Here is a 23,073-nt window from a genome sequence, read left to right on the forward strand (position 1 = left end):
AATATGTCCTTGTACCTGATGGACAATATGAACAGAAGTTTTTAATGCTAATGATATAAAAATACCATTACCATGAAGAAAAGGACCAGTTGCAGTGGTCCCAGCAGGCCATGTCAACCACTGCCAGTTTTGGATAGCCTTGTATCTGTACTGAGAGGTCGGTCACATGATGTCCTCTGTAACACAGCTCTGTGGTTATATACACCTCTCCACATCATGCTTGCTGCCTCTTGCTTTGCCAACCTCAGTTAATTTCTCCAGTTTCATTCTGAACATCAGTCAGCAGAAGATTCGGGTCCCAGTACAGATTCTCTGGATGTATCCTAGTCAAGATAGAGCTCTGCCATCCACATGAAACAAGATGTTAAGCTTTTACATTTCTTGAAATTTTAATTTCTTGTGTATGAATGTTTTCCTTATTATGTCAATATACCACATATATGCAGGGGCCAGAAATGGAATTACAGACCATTATGAGGCACCATGTAGCTGTCAGACTTGAACTGGGTCCTCTGGAAGAACAGTCTTAATTGGAAGAAGTGCTCTTGATTGCTGATCTAATTTTCCAGCACTAATGATACTATTTAAAATTACCTTTTAAAAAAGCAGACATGGGATTACACAGTAATGTTTTGCTAAAATCACCAAACACACTCATGGTAAAATTCATAAGGAATTTATTATATCAGCTGCCTTCTAATAGTAGACTGATGTTTTAATAATTTAATCAAAATAAAAACTGCAAAGTTTCAGTTCTACAGAACTGAACTAAGACAGCACAGCTACTCACACTAAGGTATATATTCTGTCATATAATCACTTAATTATACTAAGAAATAATTATAAAAATAGGTAAAAATTTAATGAAAACATTTCTTTTTATTGTAGCTTAGGAATTCTTGCTCATGTCAACAGACTGTCGGACATCCGCCACTGCTTCAGGCACACGCACAGTCATATTGTCCATAGCCTTGGTCAGACAAACTTGGCAGCCCAACCTTGACCTGTAAGGAAATGAAAGATACATATCATTCACATGCCTGTAGTTGTCTAGGATATTTTTAGACTTTCTTGCCTAAAGCAATTGGAGAATTTGCTAATCTTTTAAGTTTTTGTTAAGCCGAAGCAGACACCACCATCCATGCCATCTAACTGATGCCATGCCCTCTAAAGGGCAGCAGCAGGTCAGCATCATACAACCTACTAGGCCAAAGCTTCATGAGGCTCTAGTGTGTTACCCAATGGACTCTATTTAGTGGGATTGCAGACAGGAAGAGAAACAACCAGAAGGCGTGAAGGCACACACGTGACTTAGCAAGCTAAGGAAACAAGTCTTCAATGCCCAGATAAATGAAATCATAGACTGAAGGCAAGCACAGTTGCAAGCACCTCTAATCCCAGCACTTGGAAGATGAAGGCAGGTCAGGAGTTCACAGCCATCCTCAGCTACACAGCCAGTAAAAAGACTGAACTAGATATGAGATCCCACCTCAAACAGTAACTACAAAAGCCTTTAGACAAGGTCAAACTCGAACCATCAAAGGCAAGAATGTATCCCCCCCTTATTTTTAATATCTCTGAGACCAAGGTCTATCTCAAAGCCAATGACATCTTAAAGTCAATGCTAGATGTAAGGAGGCAGCTATGTCATAGCTGTAACATGTACACCAGTGTCTCCAAATGAGCAAGTATCTTGACTCCAAAAGTGTTGCATTTTTAACCCTTTCAAAGTAAGTCCAAAAGTATTATAAAACCAAAATTACCAGCAATAGAGGAATACTATAGATGCATATCTGTAATCTGTTATAGGAAGAAAGACCATCACTCCATTTTCTTCTCTTTCTTTTACAGATTGCTACAAATCATGCTTCCCTTGAATGTTTTGTTTTCAACACATACACATATGAATATGTGTAAATAACCTTTCACATGCACACAATATAGTAAACCAAGAGATAACACAGTGCATATTTTAATCAGTAGCACTTTTCTTTTCTCTTAGAAGTACAAAAAGGTTTCATGTTAAGCCAGGTTGGCGGCACGAGTCTGTCATCTAAGTTACTTAGGAGTTTGAGACAAAAAGACTGCAGGTTGAGGGCAAGCCTGAGCTAAGGAGTAAGTTCAATTCCAGCGTGGATTTAAATTTGATCCAGTCTCAACATCAAAAAGTAAATACAGAGCTGAGATACAGCTCAGTGTGAAGTACTTGCCTAGCATGTGAAAGGCCCTGAGCTCAACTTCTAATACTGAAAAAAAAGGCTAATCTTACAACCAGTCTTTGACAAAGCATGTTATAAAGGCATTGGATTCATTAATAGATTCATCAAACATTTATTGAACGCATAATGGTAAAATTTTCTACTACTAAATGTCAAAGGGTAAAGTACTAAATGTCAATGGGTGTACAACTAAATGTCAATGATTATTCTACTAAATGTCAATGGATACACTACTGTATATTAGTGGATATACATGGAAAACTCAATTCAATATTTTCTTATTAACATCTGTTACATGTTGGGCACAGGAGAGGTATTCATAGGAAAGCACAAGATTCAGAGCCAACAGACCAATGGTTCAAAAGCAGTACTAACAGAATTTTTAAGGGCAACTTCTATTATTTCCTAGCCTGATCATCACAATGGAGAATAAAAGCTTGCTCGTAGGGCTGCTGAAGACACTAATTGCCAATGTCAGCAGTATGAAGTGAACTTTCTTTTTTTTTTCTTTTTTTTTTTTCAGAACCCCACTTTGATTTATTCTGCATATCCCTTCTCCGTTTTTTATTTTTATTTTATTTTATCTTTTTTTTATTACGTATTTTCCTCAATTACATTTCCAATGCTATTCCAAAAGTCCCCCATACCCCCCCCCCACTTCCCTACCCACCCATTCCCATTCTTTTGGCCCTGGCATTCCCCTATATTGGGGCATATAAAGTTTGCAAGTCCAGTGAGCCTCTCTTTCCAGTGATGGCCGACTAGGCCATCTTTCGATACATATGCAGCTAGAGACAAGAGCTCCGGGGTACTGGTTAGTTCATCATGTTGTTCCAACTATAGGGTTGCAGATCCCTTTAGCTCCTTGGGTACTTTCTCTAGCTTCTCCATTGGGAGCCCTGTGATACATCCAATAGCTGACTGTGAGCATCCACTTCTGTGTTTGCTAGGCCCCGGCATTGAAGTGAACTTTCAATCAGACAGATGAGATGAGACAACTCACTAATAATTAGCATGTGAGACTGTGACAATGACACACAAGCAGAAAAAATAAAACCCCTTTGAGGAAACACCCATACTTCTGGCCAGGATAGATAGTATCTAGAAGGGTAGACAAGACTGAACATTTATAAGAGGCAAACTAACTTGAGAAGAGCATTTGAGGTCATGGTAACGGACATAAGAGGCTCAAAGGAACATCTGAGCTGAGGCAGGTGCTTCAGTTTTGCTGACAAGACAAGCAATGGGCTAGGGTGTGGCTCGGTGACAGACACATGCCTCATGTCCAAAAGTCCCAAATTCAATCCCCAGAGCCTTCTTTGAGAAAGAGAAAATTTACATGGAGAACTGTAGCTTAAAAGTCGCCAGGGTAACACATAAGTTTAGACATAGTGAGGCACCACTAGGGAGTCCTACTGAGAATGAGAAAGCCAGGTTAACCATAGGGAGTTTTGATGATGGGTGAAAAAAAAAAAAAAATCAACCCATCTCCCAGTAGTTCTTTTTTTTTTTTTTTTTTTTGGGGGGGGTTTTCGAGACAGGGTTTCTCTGTGTAGCCCTGGCTGTCCTGGCACTCACTTTGTAGACCAGGCTGGCCTCGAACTCAGAAATCCGCCTGCCTCTGCCTCCCGAGTGCTGGGACTAAAGGCGTGCGCCACCACGCCCGGCCAGTAGTTCTTCTTTGTAGAACTAGAAACAGCCTTGACAATACCCAATTATGCACTGAGCTCTATCTGCAAGAGCCAAAAACAAAACAAAACCCACAAACCAAAACAAAAGGCAATCCAGATAGACTTTAGACTTGGGAGGCCTTACTGAGCTAGTCAGATATGGCACATGTTCATATGATGAATGAGACAAGGCTACTCCATAAGGAACTATTAATTTACAAAGTGAAGCACCTGTCAGTGAGGCTCAGCAGAGCACTGCAGGTAGTGATGGGAGAACAGGCACACATGAGGACAGAGAAGAGCTCTGGGTCAGAGCAGCCTGACACAATGAGCTTGCATGTAAAAAGGTATGGTGTTCTCAGTCTCTTCCAAAGGTATTAGTCTTACCTCCATAAGACAGAGGTGAGGCTGGAGACGGAACTGTGTTGAAGGAATTCTGATCACACTGTGAACCCTAAGACTGTGTTATTTACTGGAAAAAACCTGTTTCTAGTTGTGGTGTGGCCTAGCACTAGCACACACCTTTAATCCAAGAGTTTTCTGTTTATTGTAAATAGGATTAAATAAAGTCAGCCATAGGTCAAGGGGCAGAGCAAGCAACCAGCAGCCAGAGAGTAAACATAGAAAATAATCATAATGAGTAAGAGGAAGTCAGGATGATGGATAGAGAGACACACAGGAAGTCGAAGTTCACCCCAGCATTGGTTGGCTCCCATTGGTAAAATCAAACATTTGAGATTTTGTTAAAAACAGTATTTGGCACCAAACATGGGGTGCCATTTGTAACCATTTGGTTTTTTTCTGTCTGCCCCAGTTCCTGAATAATGACATGGAGGCTTATTTATTTATGTCTAGGCCTTAAGCTAGGTTTGTTCCCCAACTAGTTCATAATTCAATTAACCCATTTATTCTATTCTCTGTCTGCCACATGGCTAGTTTCACATGTCTGACTTACTTGTCTTGGTGGTGAATCTCCTGTGCCTAATTCTGTCCTGGGGATCCTATCTCCTCCCAGAAGTCTCACTTCCTACTTCCTGCCTTGTTATAGACCATCTGCTTTTTAATAAGTCAATCAGAAGATGAGAGAGTGTTTGCAAAATATGATATAGTTATGTGAACCATACCAAAGTCCAGTCTTCATTCAACTCTCTGACATCACAGATATCAACATTTGAATAATACAGAGACAATCTGTATGGGGTGGTTCTGATGCTAAGGTCCTACTCCCCATTTGGTTCTTGATCAATTAATAAAGATGTCAGGGACCAATTGCTAGGCTGAAGGAAATAGGTGGGTCTTCCAGGTCCCTGCAGGAGGAGGCAAAGAGATACAGAAAGAGGAAGGGAGATTTTATCATACTTCGGAGGGAGAAAAGGAGACCAGCCGTGTGGGATCTCAGGTGGAGCAGCCATAGGCTGCTTCCCCAGGCAGGAGATTAGAAATGCAACTAAGCTGAGGACAGTTTAAGAGGAGTTAAGCTAAGAGTATTGGGGAGGGCACGCTAGCCGAGGGAGATTAGAAGCACCCAGCAATAGGACCAATAAGGCAGGTTGAAATTTAGGTGTGTGTGCGTGTGTGTATGCGTGCGTGTGTGGGTTTCATCCACAGATCCAATATTCCCTGGGCGGGGGCTGGAGTTTAAAGTGGCATAGTAAGAACTACACACTATGACAATCTTTACAGTACATAGTAATATTATCCCAATATAGGTAACTGACAGGGCACTCTATCTAGCATGAGCAAGGCCCTTTGCACTGAAAACTAAACAGAATGAAAAATAGGGAGATGAAGTATAAAAGGAACAAACCGAAATAAATAAACTATTACCACCATAACTGCTTAAAATATAAAATGAATTGTTGTAAACTAATCAAGTTTTTAAAAATTATTCATTAAGGTAGCAAAATATAGTTAAACAAAACCCACTCTCAGTAAGTAATAAGCCTCCTTAATTATGCCTTGAAACAGTAAATCCAGGAGAAGTCTTCCTTGACTCTGAGACTGGAGAATTAAAAAATAGTATCACTAATGCCATCTGTTCTGTGGAGCTTGCCATGTTTAAGAGAAACTCTACCTACTAATTAATAAGCTCTGATTAATTTCTTTAACATACACTTAGAAAAATAACTAGTCACCTTAACGTAATTACTACTATATATTAAGTTTCTTTGAAAACTCAATTCTCTCAAACAGGTAAAATTCTCCACTATAATTTTGTTCAATTATCAAATCTGTCCTTCAAGAATACTATAAAAAGTATTCCATTTAATTCCATCCTAATAAATTGTGATAAATATTAATTCCTGGCATAAATAGACTAAAAAGATATATTACAATTTAGAAATTATATTACTACCAATTAATTCTTTGACTTGTAAAAGAAGTTTCATGGAGGCCTGTGGACAGTGAAAGAGAAATATCCCCAGACTTCGTAACTTGTGCTATACCCACAAGGGCACTTCTACTCATGCATATGACCTAAGACCTAAAGGAATATTAATGCAGATTTTTCCAGGTTGTTGATAACAATGAAGCAACTTTAAACCCTTACCTGACAAGGCAGGTTTTGTGCCTTATATCTGTAATCTCTGCACGTATGAGTGTGAGTCACCCTGACCAATAGTTATAATCCTGTCCTTCAAACAAAACCAACAAAATCTACTCACCTGTCTGTTAGTCCAAAAGCCAGGTCAAGCATGTCATTCTCTTCATCAGTAATGGCATCTAACTTCTCATATATGTGATCCTCAAAGATAAGATGACAAGTAGAGCAAGCCAACGTTCCCTCACACGCACCTGTAAAAGCAGCACAAGGTGACCATGCCATCCACTGTAGCCGTGCACACCTGGCTACTGCAAAATGCGCCTAAGTTTTAGAATCAGCTGCACACTTAAAAGGGCTGAAATACTGAATAATCATGAGTCAGGAATAGGTCGCCCATCCTCACACAGTTGTAAATCACTCAGTACTTCACAAAGGTTCTGAACAGATAATGCGAGGGGACCATGAAGGTCATACAATTCGAATATTAAAATGTATACACGTTCATAACTGAGACACACAGACACGTAAAGATGCGTTGTTCTGAAATACATATAGCAATGGTGCATATAATCATTTGCACACAATTCACCTTGTCTGGAGAGCTCAAAACAACCAATAAGGACTTGCATTGTATAAGAGAAAGCATCTAACCTACACTAAATAAAGCTAATCATTCTTTTCTCTCAGTCCTCTAAATAATTGGGTTTAATCAAACAGACTCAAATACTGTGAATATTTGTGTTCCACATTTAGATTGTATTTATTTTACATTTGTGTGTTGTGTATGTATGTGCACATATGTGCATGCATAGTACAGAGTGAATGTGGAAGTCAGAGAACAGCTTGTGAGAGTTAGTTCTCTCCTTCCATGATGCAGGTTTCAATGACCAAACTCTGGTTGCCAGATGTGGTTGACAAGTGCCTTTCCTTGCTGAGCCATCTTGCCAGACCTTTGCTCAATTTTAAACCATTAATTTAACAGTTATTTATTCAGTTCTTATTATGATCCAGGTACCCTACAAAGGAATCTAACAAAATCATGTCATCCAGCCAAATCAAGGCAGAATCTGCTGAGAAACAACCTCCGACTTCATTTGGAAATCTCCTCACAAAGAAACTCAACCATATAAGCCAGGGCTTCCTGAACTTTCCACTCATGTCCCACTTCCAAGTGAGAAATTTTTATGTGACCACAGGTCACAGGCAAATAAAATAGGTACAGAAATCAAGTGTGCAATTTTAATAAACCATAAAACCAATTATTTGATATACACACATATATGTACACACACATACACAAACACACATACACATATTTATACACAAGATCTCTCAGAATTTTACTAGCCAGATAGCCTGGAGTACACAACACAGTAGTAAAGAAATGAAGCTCAAGAACATATGAGTTCCCCGCCTATAACTACCTCTTCTGTTATATGTCATGGTAGGCTTCTTTACTTTCCATGCTTCAATTATCTTAATAGTAACTATACCAACCTCCCCTAGGAGTTACAAGAATCATGAGTATAAATAAATTATATGTATTGGCAACATAGGTTGTGATAATTACTATTTGGAAATGGTCAGACTCTCAGGCTGCTGGAGGCTGAGGAAGGAAACTGCATCAGTGTTCTCATCCAGCACTAGACCCTGCATGCTCCAATACTAACCTGATTGGCAAGATGTGCCCTTGGTGCAACAGTGGCATGGTTGTCATGTCATAGGGTAATCAACAACTTTCTGACTGGATTTTATTTTTTTTATTACATATTTTCCTCAATTACATTTCCAATGCTATCCCAAAAGTCCCCCATACCACCCCCCCACTTCCCTACCCACCCATTCCCATTCTTTTGGCCCTGGCATTCCCCTATATTGGGGCATATAAAGTTTGCAAGTCCAATGGGCCTCTCTTTCCAGTGATGGCCGACTAGGCCATCTTTCGATACATATGCAGCTAGAGACAAGAGCTCTGGGGTACTGGTTAGTTCATAATGTTGTTCCACCTATAGGGTTGCAGTTCCCTTTAGCTCCTTGGGTACTTTCTCTAGCTTCTCCATTGGGAGCCCTGTGATACATCCAATAGCTGACTGTGAGCATCCACTTCTGTGTTTGCTAGGCCCCGGCATAGTCTCACAAGAGACAGCTATATTTGGGTCCTTTCAGCAAAATCTTGCTAGTGTATGCAATGGTGTCAGCGTTTGGAAGCTGATTATGGGATGGATCCCTGGATATGGCAGTCTCTAGATGGTCCATCCTTTCATCACAGCTTGAAACTTTGTCTCTGTAACTCCTTCCATGGGTGTTTTGTTCCCAATTCTAAGAAGGGGCATATTGTCCACACTTTGGTCTTCATTCTTCTTGAGTTTCATGCGTTTAGCAAACTGTATCTTATATCTTGGGTATCCTAAGTTTTGGGCTAATATCCACTTATCAGTGAATACATATTGTGTGAGTTCCTTTGTGATTGGGTTACCTCACTCAAGATGATGCCCTCCAGGTCCATCCATTTGGCTAGGAATTTCATAAATTCATTCTTTTTAATAGCTGAGTAGTACTCCATTGTGTAAATGTACCATAATTTCTGTATCCATTCCTCTGTTGAGGGGCATCTGGGTTCTTTCCAGCTTCTGGCTATTATAAATAAGGCTGCTATGAACATAGTGGAGCATGTGTCCTTCTTACCGGTTGGGACATCTTCTGGATATATGCCCAGGAGAGGTATTGCTGGATCCTCCGGTAGTACTATGTCCAATTTTCTGAGGAACCGCCAGACTGATTTCCAGAGTGGTTGTACAAGCTTGCAATCCCACCAACAACGGAGGAGTGTTCCTCTTTCTCCACATCCTCGCTAGCATCTGCTGTCACCTGAATTTTTGATCTTAGCCATTCTGACTGGTGTGAGGTGGAATCTCAGGGTTGTTTTGATTTGCATTTCTTTAAGCTGGCTGCACAGAAGGGATTTCATGCCTGTTATTGTAAATCTGGTCAAAAGTCCACGACAAGAGAGATCACAGGCCCTAGGAATTTATTGTTAAGCTGTCCAACTGCCTTCTAAATATTCATGTTTACAACCATAGATTTGTGTTGTTCTCAACTCGGGTGGAAGGAGCTTGATTTTGCAGTAGGTAATGGTTAACACAGAGACTCATAATTGGTCAAAGTGACAAAGGCTCAGGGAACATTGTGGAAGAGGGCCTGAAGGAGTGTGAAGCACTGTTTGATGAGGAGGAAAGCTGTAAAATGCTGACATCTGGACATGGCACAGCTGCTGCAATACATAGCAGCTGTGATTGCCTGCGCAGGATCAAGCCAGTCGAAAATCCAGCATGGATGCAAGAGTTCCCTTGGCAAAGGAACTGCTGGCAGTTGATGGTTGCTGAGAGAGAGAGAGAGTAACTCTCTTTTGAGGACATGACAACACTGGTAGGTTGGCCATGCCCCAATTGATGGATGGTCCTATACTCATACATGTTAGCAGCACTAATTGGTCTTTGGGGTTATTAATAACCAAAAGGAGGTCAAGAAGTTTAAAGGAAGACAGGGTAGAGAACACTAAAGGAAGCTGGAGGGAAGTAGTAGTGAATGGAGATAATAAAGGTACACTCTATAGATATATGAAATTTCTACTTTCCGTTTATGAAATTTGAGTTTATGAATTTGCTAATAGGATGTTTCCTATATGAAAGTCTTGGGTTAAGATCATTCTGTCCACTTACGATGCTGATAAGATAAAGTGAGCCACCCACCCATACCTAACCCCTTTCCTAACCAAAACCTAGAATACAGCTATGTTGGAAGTTACAGATTGAAAATATAAAATTATATATAAACATTTTGTTCAAAGGATGATCTAGCATAAGAGAAATACAACACTACGCATAACAGCAAGCAGAAATACAGACTTCTATAAACATTACTAGAACCTCTTATCTTGGATAGTCATGAGACAGGCATATGAAACATACAGAAGAAAAAAAGTTTGAAATGATGAGCTAGATCAATTTAATCACAGATGTGTAACTGCCCCCAAGTGGCAGAGTACTGAAACGCACAATACTGAAAAACTGATCTATTAACATACAAGTTGGTAGAAAGAATATTTATGTATTGTATTACTTCCCAAGTTTACAACTGTCCATTTTGGTTCACTTATTGCCTCATTCCCTCATATACAGTAAGTTATAAATTGAGAGTGACTGTATTGCTCACCAGAGACCAATGGAAGCAGAACACAGAAGTGAATTACAGAAATGTGGTAAATGCTATGAAAGCATGGTCTGAGGTAGACCAGAGAATGACAGACTATCACAGACTGGGTGCTACAACGATCCAAGTTTATAATGGGTTGGGAGTAAAGAGAGAAACCCCACTAGGGACTGGGTGGTTAGGTGAAGGAAGATTTCTTTTGTTACCTAAGCCCAGTATCCTACACCCTAGAATCCAGCCATTTCTTCCATAACATGTGTCACCATCTACTATGCATTTCTCCTGTATGCTATAAGGGACTAATACAAAGACACTTGATACAGAATAGTAAGTATGCATTTGTGGAATGAGGGAGAGAAGATGGTACCTTAGCAGAGGTGTCTTGGCAGAGGAGCACATGAAGTCTTGAAAAGTGGTGATTTGGTGTAAGCTCCAGCTTCTAAGAGGTCAGCATTGCTACACTAGGAAGAGCAGTGAGAAGTGAAGGGGGAGGGGAAGAGCAGTGGGGAGCATAGTATGTGTAGCCTTTAGGTCAATGAGGAATATGGATTTAATCTTAAATGCAATGGCAAATCCTTTGTGGTTTTACTCAGAAAACTAATACAGCTGATGTCAGACAATCACCCCAGCTTCAGAGCTGATTGGAAGCAGGTTCACAGGTCCAGTGGCTTCATAGAGCCAAGTGATAAAGATAATGGAGCCAAAAGAAGCGTCTGGAGGCTTAAGGAAGAGGAGATGCTGATGTACCAGGAAAAAACCTGCTGCTCAGGCTCCAGCCTGCAGTAGCTGGATAGTGTTCATGATGAATACAGGAAATGCTGGAGGAAAGACTGCTTTAGGGGAGGGGCAAAGGCTGTTTTAAGAACATGATTTTTACCAGCAACATGGCTCATCAGGTAAGGACAACTGTTGCCAAGCTTGATTGCTTGACTTGAGATTTATGCTCACAATGCACATGGTGGGAAAAACGAACTCCTCTAACCTGTCTCTAGCCTTCCACATACGTGTTATAGCAAGTGTGTGCCTATACTCACACACAAGTATTATACACATACGTGTTATAGCAAGTGTGTGCCTATACTCACACACAAGTATTATACACATACGTGTTATAGCAAGTGTGCACCTATACTCACACACAAGTATTATACACATGTGGTGGAGGAGATAAGTACATGTTTAAAAAAATCAATAATTGCGTTCTAAATACCTTTGGGGTTTCCAAAAAGAAACATAAAGTAGGGAGTTGAATGTACAAGTTCAAGATCAGAGGAGAGAACTAATCAAAGATGGAAAGTTAATCTCTATCAGCATCTAGGAAGGGCTTATAGTCACAGAGTAGATGAGAGTACATGGAATCTCATGGAGATACTGAAGAAACCATGGACTTGGTCAGGCACATGGCGAGCTCAGTAAGTGATGCTGTTTTGGGGATGCCACAGAAACCATTAGGAGGTACAGCCTCGCTGAAGAAGCATGTCACTGGGTAAGGCTTTTGGTCTGTAACCTCACCACTTCCAGTTCCTTCTCTCTCCTTTACATCTGTGGTTGAAGATGTGATCTGTTAGCTTCCTGCCAAGACCACCTGCTGCCATGTCTCCCTCATTATTATGGACTTTCTATATGGAACCGTATCAAACCAAGATAAACGCCTTCTTACCTAAGTCACCTTTGGTCAAGGGAGTTTTATCACAATAGAAAAGATCCTGATACACTCAGATTAACTCATTTGATCTTCGCAGCAACTGTATGGAGTAACTACTAGTATTAGCCCCACTCTATTGGAGAGAAGACAAGATAAGAAGTTAGGGCCCTAACCCAAAGTCTCAGACTGAGTGACAGAGTGGACAAACGAGCCTAGGCAGAAAACCCTGCTCAACCACACTAAAAAGGGATTAGGGGGAAAACACTGTTTTAACTTTGATTCACAATATGTATTTAATTTTACACCAACACTTCATAAAATAAATATTTCACAGTAAAATTCCTGCAAAAGATGTTGTGTTTTTCTATGTTTTTTAAAATTAATCAACTTCTCTAAGATGCTAGTTTGAAGCCAATAAGCTGGAATGTGGAGTGCTTGCCTAGCATACAGGACGCTTTAGGTTTACTCTCCAGCATGACAGAAATCAGGCATGGTGGCTCATATACTCAGAGATAAAGAAGGAAGATCAGGGGTTCAAGGCTGACCTCAGATACATAATTTCAGGCCAACAAGGATACAGTAGGTCAGGTGTTTTATCACAGCAACAGAACAATAACAAATACAGTAGAAGGACTTTTGTAACAAAACAGCTCCCTTCTGGTGTTTAATTCTTAACTCTTCTAGAACTGTCTCATACAACTGTACAGAGCCTTATAGTCTATGACTATCAGTTCTCTGTTGATGGGCAGTTGTTTTTGCTAATCTGTTCTGTTAGAAACATCTCTAAAATAAACTGCCCAGGACAAGAGTCTCTTCCTAAAAGTGAAATTGAATCTACAGAGAAAATGACAAAAAAAAAAAAAAAAAAAAAAAAAAAAAAAAGCCCTGCTTGGTTACAGCTTTCATCTAACTTGAGAACATTTAGGGCTGGAAAAACAGTTGCTTTTGCATGTTCTCAGAGTGTGCTAAAAGCTTCTACATATAGATGTAGGTCTAGAACATGCCAAAGAACACTGCCATACAGTTTTTAAACCTGGCCTAACATTTTTGGCTAGCTCCAGGACAGACGAGGCTACAGAGAGAAACCCTGTTCAAAACAACAACAACAACAAAAAGGTGTCTAATAAATCTAACACCTGGGTCTCCTTACTAACAATTTATGTTGACAGCTTTTTGTTTGTTTTTTCAAATAAGAACCTTATATTGCTCTTTGTATCTCTTGAATGTCTTTGTCTGTGCATACTGCAGATACCACAATGTGAAAATTCAGGGAATAGGAACTCACCCTGCCACCAGCTTTGCTAAGTTGTGCTCACTGGTGGTCATTGCTGCTATCTGCTTTCCAGTCATTGTTCTATATAAATTCTCTAAAGCTTGAACTTTTCAGTATGGGAATCTGACCAGCTAAATGATAGCCAGAGGCTTTCGTGCTGGTGCCAAGAGGCTCAGGTAACTAGGTGAATCCCTCAACAACCAAGCAATTTGTGTCTTTACTCCTGCTTGTAAGACACCTCAAGGTCAGCCAGAGATGTGAGAGTAGAAGTAGAGTCTCTGGGTCTTGCAGATCCCAAAGCCGCTCAAAGCCTGCTGTGGGCATCTCACCCATAGGTATTCCATTCACTATGTAGCTGGCTCTTGCTCACCCCAGCTGGTTTCACAAACCAACAAAGCTGATCACTTTATGTGAATGCTCTATAGACAAAGCTCTCACCATCAGCAACCTGCAAGAGGGATCAAGGAACTCCCTAGACTGAGATAGGAGACTGTAGCAAGGAAAACAGGGACCATATTCTGGGAATGGGACATCTCTGAGCACCTCAGACCCAGGCTGCCTTCCATAGTCACACAGAGACAGTTTTCACCAACACTAGAAATTACAGGGCTGCTGCTTTCCAAGGATGTTCCAGATCTGTGGGGTGAGAACAGACCAAACTAAAATGCCACAAACACTACTGCTTTTCCCAAACTTAGCACATGACAAGCCCTTCACTGCTGTATCCTGAACAACACAGTGAGGGCAGAACTGTTATTACCTCTATTCTCCAGACCATAAAAACAGGCACAAAGAAGTTCCAGTAGCATACCCTAGGTCTCAGGTGACAATGTTGGTTTGAGAACCATAATCTGTCTGATCCCAGAGTCCAGTCTCCATTACTGTTCAGCATACTAGAACCCACTGTGAAAGAGTATTTCAGCAAAACTTAATTAAAAGTGCAGTTTAGCTGGGCTTGGGAGCACATGCCTATGACTCCAGCACTCAGGAAACAGCTTTTTAGCATTTATTATCTAAGGAGAGGGATGCTGCTTCTAATAAGAAAAATTGCAACAAGCATTAACATGGAGATTTAATACGTAATGAGAAATGGAGAAGAAAAGAACTAGCAATAGTTCTTACAGTAGGAAGTAAACCATGCCCTGAATCGACACAGTCAGGCTTTAATCCCAGCACTTGAGAGGTAGAGACAGTTGGCTCTATGAGTTCAAAACCAGCAGGGCATCCAGGGCTATGTAGACAGACTCCACCTTAAAACACCCCCCAATAAAAAATAAATAAAATAAAAAGATTTAGTTCTTTATATAAAAAACCAAGCATCTACTTGATTTAAAATAAACTTGTAACTTATTACCAGTAAACGTCTGGTTTGTGTAACTCTAAACAGCACCCAAGGCTGTATAAAATGTCTTGAACAACAAGGAATTACAAGTGGAAAGATGTAAGGAGCCCTGCTCTAGACTAGTGCTTTTCAAATCTAGCATGTGCCGTCCACATCACGGGAACATCTTGCTACACACTGCTAGGCTGACAAAACAGCTCGTCTGGTAAAGGTGCTTGCCACCAAACCTAAGAAACTCAGTTTGGTCCTCAGGTCCCACACAGTAGAAAAAAGGAAAGAACTGAGTCCGCCAAGTTGTCAGCAAGCCACACATAAAAAATATGCTTGTGTGTGCATGCACAAACAAAATAATAAATAAGTACAACATATCTGACAGACTTCCTGAGCCCAAAAATCTGACTTCCCAGGTGACATAGATGGCAACAAGCCAAAGAACCCTCAGAAAAGAGCCATTTAGGCACAGCCAGTGCTTGCCAGAGGTGTAAGATGGAGGGGTGGGAACACCAGTTTTGTACGTGTGATTTGACAATAAGGTCAGAAGTACAGGAACAAAAAATTTCTACATAATACTTATTTTTAGAATATACTACCTGTTCTAAGAAGATACAATAGCATTTAAAATTAAATTATAATGATTGAAAACTGTTCTGTGCTATGGTATTTACTACTTCTGAGCTGATCTCTCATCTGCTCGGGCTTGCAGCAAACAGGCACACAGCAGGCAATGGGCCACAATAGACCTCTGAGCCAAGTGGCTATTTGAGTTCCTTTCCAGAAGTAAACAGTAGTGTTACTACATTATCGATCTGGTTCGTTTTAGTGTATATGTGAGTATGTCTCTGCCTGGGTGTGTGCCATATGTGTGCACGTGTTGAAAAGACAGGAGAGGGTGTAAGATCCTGGGAGCCAGAATCAGAGGCAATAAGGCAACTGACCTAAGTGCTGGGAACAGAACTCTGGAAGAGCAGTATGTGGCTTTAATCATTGAGCCATCTCTCCAGCCTCTACTCTAATAATCTTTACAAAAAATAAAAAAAAAAGAGTAACATGTCCTAAATTATAATATTTCCTTAGAACATCAGAGTTTAAAGTAAAAAAAAAACAAAAATAAAACCTGTAACTTATTCCGAAGGCTACCTGGAAAGTTTCAGAAACACTTACCAAACCCATCGATATCTAAGTTGTTCTCAATCACAACATCTAGCAGAGAGTCGCCAATTTTTCCCTTGGTCGTTAGCGTCTCACCATCTCGGTTCTTGAAGTGGACTGTTATCTTATCTTCTGAGCTGGGAAAGGAAGCAGCAGTTCAGTACTTTTAGTAATTTCTAACTGTATCTTAAGGGCTAGGGAGATAGTTCAGAGGATAAAGGCTCTTGCCACCTAAGTCGGATCCCTGGAAGTCATGTAAAGGGAGGAGAGAACCAACTCCAAGAAGTGGTCATCTGAGCTTTACAGATGTGCCATGGTGCCCCCCCCAACACCATCAATACACTCACATATGTGCCATGGGTGCCCACACACACATAATATACTCACACAACAGTATCAATGAAAGAAGAATTAAATCACTACTTAACCTGCAAGGCCAAATCAATAAACCTGCATACATGTAGAAGATGGGATAAACTGAGGGTCTATCCACCCACCCCACACCGAGGAGGACATACTCTAGCACCTTAAAACAAATGAAAACTACCTTCCTGACTCAGTAACCTGGTGGGGATGGAGTCAGTCTCCCCATAGGCCACAGATATGCGGAAACACTCAGCAATCATTACCCCCCAGAAGTCTGTTGGGCTTTGTTATGACAGCAACAGTGATTCGGGTTAGTCTTCATCCAGAGATTAACTCCAGACCCCCACACACACTGAGCACATACTTGACCACCACACTACACCCTCAGTTCAGGAAACCTATTTTGCTTTCACAAGCTCTTAGGAAAACAATGTATCTGTGACCATAGTCCTAATAGACAAGGTCAAGGTTGACTGCGGTTCTCTATAAAAACAAGTCATTCCACTAGCCCCAGGGTCACTACCGTGCAGGCGTCGTCTGCTTAGTGAGACTCTGGCCCCAAAGGACAGCTGTTTTATTCTCTTGTGAGTCTTTGAGTATTTCATTTTTAGTCCACATGGTATATTCAAAATTCAACAGAATAGAACCCTCAAAGGATGCACACTTCTGCATGTGTTTTTACTGTCATCTATCATCTAGTCAAGCCTAAATTGCTTTCCTTTCTACCAAACAGCATTAAAATGTGAGAAACAGCCCTTATCCTAACACCTGACGCTTCCCCCTCCATTATCAACACTTAGAAGATACAGACTTACAATAAGTAACTACCAATAGATGACAATACCCACTCCCTACCTCCACACCCCCACTACCTCTGTCTCAATAAAAGCCAACCTCACTGGAATTAAAACTCAGAACTAAGTAATTCCAGGGTTACAAATGTTTTTCAGAAGCAAAAATCTAATCATTAAATCATTTCACAAAAATGTCAGATGACACTCCTCCCACCCCCAAGTGGATAATGCTGTTGTTAGTATGGCCCTGGATAAAAGGATCTTGCTGATTAGAAAGGCCCAATAGAAATGTATTTTAAAATATCAATAAAAATTTTCATCACTCTTTTCAATAAATGAATTCTAATATTTTTAAAACTAAAATGATATAAAAACTTGCTTGTGTAAAAGCAATTACAAAATTAAAAGCAAATTTAAAAATTGCAATTGTAGTTGCCTGCAAAAACTGGTCTATGCCACACCTTTCTTTTAATTGGTGGTGCACGAGGTCTTTAGAAACAAGTGCTTTTACTTGCCTAGCACCTCTAGCATGCGTCAGGATTCCCAGGACTGTCGGAAAACAGGGAAAGAGTTCTCTTGTGTGGCTCCAGAGACAGAGTCAGGAAAATGCTCTTCTTTGCCTTAGTTGCAGCCCAGGCTCTGTAGGTCAAGTGTCCTCATACTTGAGGATTTGGGACGATAAACTACCCAACAGCTATTTTCTTTTTTCAAGGTAAAACTGAGAATGACAATAGCTCTCAAGACTAAGAGATTCTGTAAAATTACAAATTAAAAAAGGATTTAAGAGGCAAGGATTTGAGCCAGTTGGACTACATAGTGTGTGTGTGTGTGTGTGTGTGTGTGTGTGTGTGTGTGTGTGTGTGTGTGTATGCGCGCGCGCGCACGAGTGCATGTGTACTTGTTTGGCTTTTAAAACTTGAAAAACCAGATGGGACTGTCCCAACCCATATGGCAATATGAATCGCAAAGCTAAGACATGGACAAATGCCTGGAAACTAAGCTACAGTAAACAGGATGTTTATGGAATTACTCAAAGCCAGGGACTTTAGAATTGCTGTTCTAGAACACACAAGAGGAATTACTCAAAGCCAGGGACTTAAGAATTGCTGTTCTAGAACACACAATTGCTGTTCTAGAACACACAAGAGCTAAACTCACAACAAAAAAATTTCAAAATCACTTTAACATCAGCCTCTTGTCATTTATCTTACAGTTTGACAACGTACAAAATGGCTAAACCATAGTAGAGTTCAAACATGGATTTTTTATTTAAAGCCCAAGTTCTTTTTGCTGCTAGGAACCTGAACTGCTACTCGTTGCGGGTATGTATTCAAATGTTGAACCCTGGCCCCCAAGATCTAACTGCAGGTCAGCGAGCACATTCTCATGTAGACCAAGTGATGTCATATAAACCTTGTTTGCTAATCTCCTCTGCCTGGGTAAATAAACATATTTGGCTACAATTTCTGGGGAGAATAGGGGTAATCAGGGTTTTGGTTACTGGGCTGGGGGGTCTCAGGACAAGAAGGAAGAGAAGTGGAGAAGAGAAGGAAGACAAGAAGAGGCCAATGTGAGAGGAGATGGACCATGCGCACGTGGCCAGGAGAAGGGCCTCCTAAGGACTGTACCTTAGTCAGGTTGATAGAGCAAAAAAGGAGTCCAAGCAAGACTCAAACAGCAAGTAACTTAGGGAGCACAGCTGAAAATTAGCCAGACTAAGATACAGAAAAATAGATTGGGGATAATTGTACAGTAATTCTGCTAAACTTGTTGCATAAATCCATGGGACTCAGTCTCGATTATTGGGGGCCTGACTAGGCCATATTAAGAACTAAGAGTTAATTAACATTTACAATAGCTACTATGTACTAAAGCAGTGATTTCACTTTCAGAGTGGGACTGACCCCTTCACAGGGATCATGTCAGATATTTTGCATGTTAAATATTTATATTATGATTCATAATAGTAGCAACTTATGAAGTAACAAGAAAAGTAATTTTATGGTTGAGGTCACCACAATACGAAGAGCTGTATTAAAGGGTTACAGCATTAGGAAAGTTGACAAACACTGTACTAAAGGTATGCAACCCTAGTTAACAAATGCTAAGATTAGTAAGTGATTCATTAAGGACAAGGAAGACTGGAAAGGTAACTCTTCAAGTGAAAGAGCAGAGAACCTAAGAGCCAGAAAAAAACAGCTTCTGTCTGGTCTCGCTTCCAATAGCACTTTTATAGAAGTGACCATGGAAACCACTCCTATATGCAGGTAAAACAGAATAGTGACTCTATTGATTAAAGCATTAAAGTATTTTGTTGGTTTGTTTTACAGATTCCTACTTATTTCAGGCTAAGTTCCACTACTCCAATAGCCAAGGATGGTCTTGAACTTGGATCCTCCTGCTTCCATATCCCAAGTGCTAGAATTACAAGTATGTCACCACACCCAATTTATGTGGTGTCAGAGATCAAACAGGGCTTCACACATACTACACAGGCACTCTACTAACTGAGCTACATCCTTAGGATAAACTGTTTTTAATTTAACCAACTGAGAGAAACAGTTACAACAGAGGAAGTTTATGGAATACTTTATTCCTTAAAACGCTATACACATGACTAGCGTTAACTTCTGTCTACTCTCAACAACTGATTAGTCAATTGTACAGACCTTCCCACCCCACCCCAGCCCAGCCTCTGCCACATACACACAGCCCTTTCTAAGAACTAGGTAATATTTCAAATAGTGCAATAAACGTAATTCTTCTAAACTGTATTCGCCAATTAAATAGCCACTTGTTCTGCTCAACCCCAGCAGACACATTAACAAGGCCATAGTCCTGTAGGTCTCCAGGCTTCATGGAGAAAAGCAGTGTTTCTTGACTTCCCTAATGCTGTGGCCCTTTAATACAGTTCCTCATGATGTGGTGACCCCCCAAACATAAAATTATTTACACTGCTACTTCATAACTGTAATTTTTCTACTGTTATGAAATGTAAATATCTGTTTTCCAGTGGTCTTAGGCCACCTCTGTGAAAGAGTTATTTTACCCCACAAAGGGGTCTCAACCCTCAGGGTGAGAATCATTGCAGTAAAGTATAGCAGCACTTACCCTTTCACTACATAGCCTGGGGCACTAGCAAGGGAAAAGGGGCAGCCTGTGGCTCCCTTCTTCCCTCATCACCTTCGCTCTCTGAAATGACTCAAGAAGTAAGAACCACAGAGCTGCCAGCTGTAGCACTGCAGTATCTCACACGCCTGACACGCAAGAGGGTCCTGGCTCCATCCGCAGCAATACAAGAAGAAAGACTGACACCTGCTGTGCAGCATAAAACCTACTCAAGGTCTAGGCCTGGTTTTGCTAGCTGCTTAATATGGAAAACACCCACTAACCTACCTATATACTTCTTGGGATTGTCTTAAAAGCACAGTGAAAGCCCTTTGTGATGAAATTGCTACAAAATATCAGGTATTGTATCAGGTACTTGGGAACAAAAGTGTTTCAATACTCACTTACTGAGAACTTACATAAATGTGGAACTTAAAACTCAGTTCCTAAAATTGCTGTCCAAACACAACTGTGTACTTAACAGGAATGTCCTGCACTGGCAAAGCCAAGCACAACAGGCACTCGCCATGCACTAAGTACTTGAAATGACTGCAAGCCCGAAACTTAAATACTTTTTAGCTTCACTTGTCTTAATGTTCAATAACCACCTATGACTGGGAGCTGCTGTGTTAACAGCAAAGGTCTGGATAATAAGAGCTGGAAAACTTATTTAAGCTCTGTCAAGAAGCAAAGAATCCAAAACCTAATGACAAAATTGTGGGAACCAGTTTGCAAAAGCACGTGTGTTCCCTTAAATAGTAGTCACACTGATTACGTATAATGTATGTCACAGCTTAAAATCCAGAAAGCACCTGCCACAGAAATTAAGGCATCCATGGGTGAATGGTTGGAGGGGCCAGGAGAACTAGGACTGAATGGTCCTAACAATTTCCCTCTCACTTCATGCAAAATATCTGTACATATGCACAAATGTATGTACACGCATTTTCGTTTCCTGCTATACTCTGCTCTGGAGTCAAACACAAGTTTTCCGAAGAAGCCGTATCCGTGTTGAATATTTTGCAGACTGATACACCAGGCACAAACATTTGTGTTGTGAAGAGGTGATTGCCACAGATCTAGAGACAGCCAAAGTTACCCTGGGTGAAGGCCTTTAATGGCCACATATCGCCAGACACTATTTCTGAGCTTCATGTTTACCAGGTAAAGACGTTTGGAACGTGTTATTCTAACAGTCGGCTTCCGATCCAAATGCTATATATGTAAGTTAGCTTTATATAATCCTGTGATCCACTTAGTGTCCCAGCAATATATTTGGCAAGTACATTGATTTGTGACTTTCTTTGGGACTGTGACTACAAAAGTTGAGCTAAGTTCTTCCACCACGTAACATACAATCCAGGGAAACCTTAATCTGTGTCTCCAGACCAAAACCACTCTTGTTTCACTTTGCAGAAACTTTCATCTTCCCTTTGAAGCAACAGATGCGTTTTGCATTGACATTGACATTATATGATTCCCACCTTGTCCCTACACTTAGAAACCTGTAAGTAAATCTCATCTTTAGTAAACCTAAGGGGACCGTGCCTTTGAGAACAAATATACCCAGTATCTCCTCCCACGGTGGTGGTGGTGGTGGGAATCTCTCATCTCTCTCTCTCAACATTCACCACAGAGTTCTCTACACTATGACCCCCAGAATTGTTGCTAAGAGGCAGCTGCCTACTGAGCCCTCACTTTCGATCAGGTGCACTAGCAATGTTACCTTCACGGGGTCGTTTATCCCTTAAATCATCCTCTAAGGGCTACACTGTTATCCTGGGTCAACTGGGCGGGTGTAAACCCTTACCCTACCATGCCCACTAGGCAGTCGCTCCTAACCTTTCCTACCTGAAGTCAGCACAAAGGGCCAACACAAAGCAACCCCAACGGCGAGGTCGACAAGGACAACCCACCGAGGAAGCCCCAAAGCCAGCGCCCCACACCGCCCGAGCCAGGCCCGGAAGGCTAGGGTCACGGGAAGAGCTCTCCGGCGCGGGGCCAGCAACCGAGAGGCGAGGCGGAAGGGAGTCGCGGGCGGAAACGCAGGCCGCGGGATGAGGGACCCATCGCCGCCGCCGCGCCTCACCTGCTCCGCGCGCGCGCAGACACGCTCAGCGGCCGGCCGGGCCCGGCCTCTGCATGCAGGCGGGGACTCGGGGTCCACGGAGGGACGGCAGTTCCCGCTCCGGTCCCGCAGACCAGCAGCCGACGGCGGTCCAGGCCGCGGAAAGGGACGGAGGCGCAGGCCGCGCGCAGGAGTCGGGCGCCCGGAGCGGCCGCCATAACCCTGTCGGAAGGTTCCGGGTCCCGCGGAGTCCTGCGCAGTGCTGAGGGTCGGTGGGTCCCGCGTGTCCGGCTGCGAGAGGGCTACACTCCCGCGAGCGCCCTGCGTGTCCTATAACCCGCGACTGCGCCCCGCCTCGCCGCTGCCACGCCTCCACGGGGCGGGGCCGAGCACTGTTCCAGGAATCTAGTTAAGAGTTCACCTTGAACTTTTTCTGCAGTCAGCTCTGCGCTCTGGAGCAATTACTCATCAAGGACTGACCAAAAAGCCACCAGATTAACTTTTGCCTTTTGCCATAGACCCTCAAAAACAAAGCAAATTATCACAGTTTCCAACAAGGGACCTAAATTTTTCCTACACAGGACAGCAGAGAGTTATACAAAGTTTTAAAATGCCAATAGGCATTTTTATGAAGAGAAACATACATAGGTAAAAGCATAAACTATCTCATAATCAATAATTTGTT

General features: G+C 41.5%; 1 protein-coding gene across 1 annotated transcript; it reads right to left on the bottom strand.

The window, feature by feature from the left end:
- Positions 1–660: 660 nt before the first annotated feature.
- Positions 661–22,752, bottom strand: Fdx1 (ferredoxin 1). Its single transcript, XM_021171205.2, has 4 exons — positions 22,410–22,752; positions 16,065–16,189; positions 6,556–6,685; positions 661–1,004 (listed from the first exon to the last, which is right to left on the bottom strand). Exons 1-4 carry the CDS (start codon positions 22,604–22,606, stop codon positions 890–892), a joined length of 567 nt encoding a protein of 188 aa, XP_021026864.1. The 5' UTR covers positions 22,607–22,752; the 3' UTR covers positions 661–889.
- Positions 22,753–23,073: the final 321 nt, after the last annotated feature.

The sequence above is a fragment of the Mus caroli genome, unplaced genomic scaffold (assembly GCF_978045245.1).
Source record: "Mus caroli unplaced genomic scaffold, Mus_caroli_1 scaffold_11, whole genome shotgun sequence".
Taxonomy (NCBI): domain Eukaryota; kingdom Metazoa; phylum Chordata; class Mammalia; order Rodentia; family Muridae; genus Mus; species Mus caroli.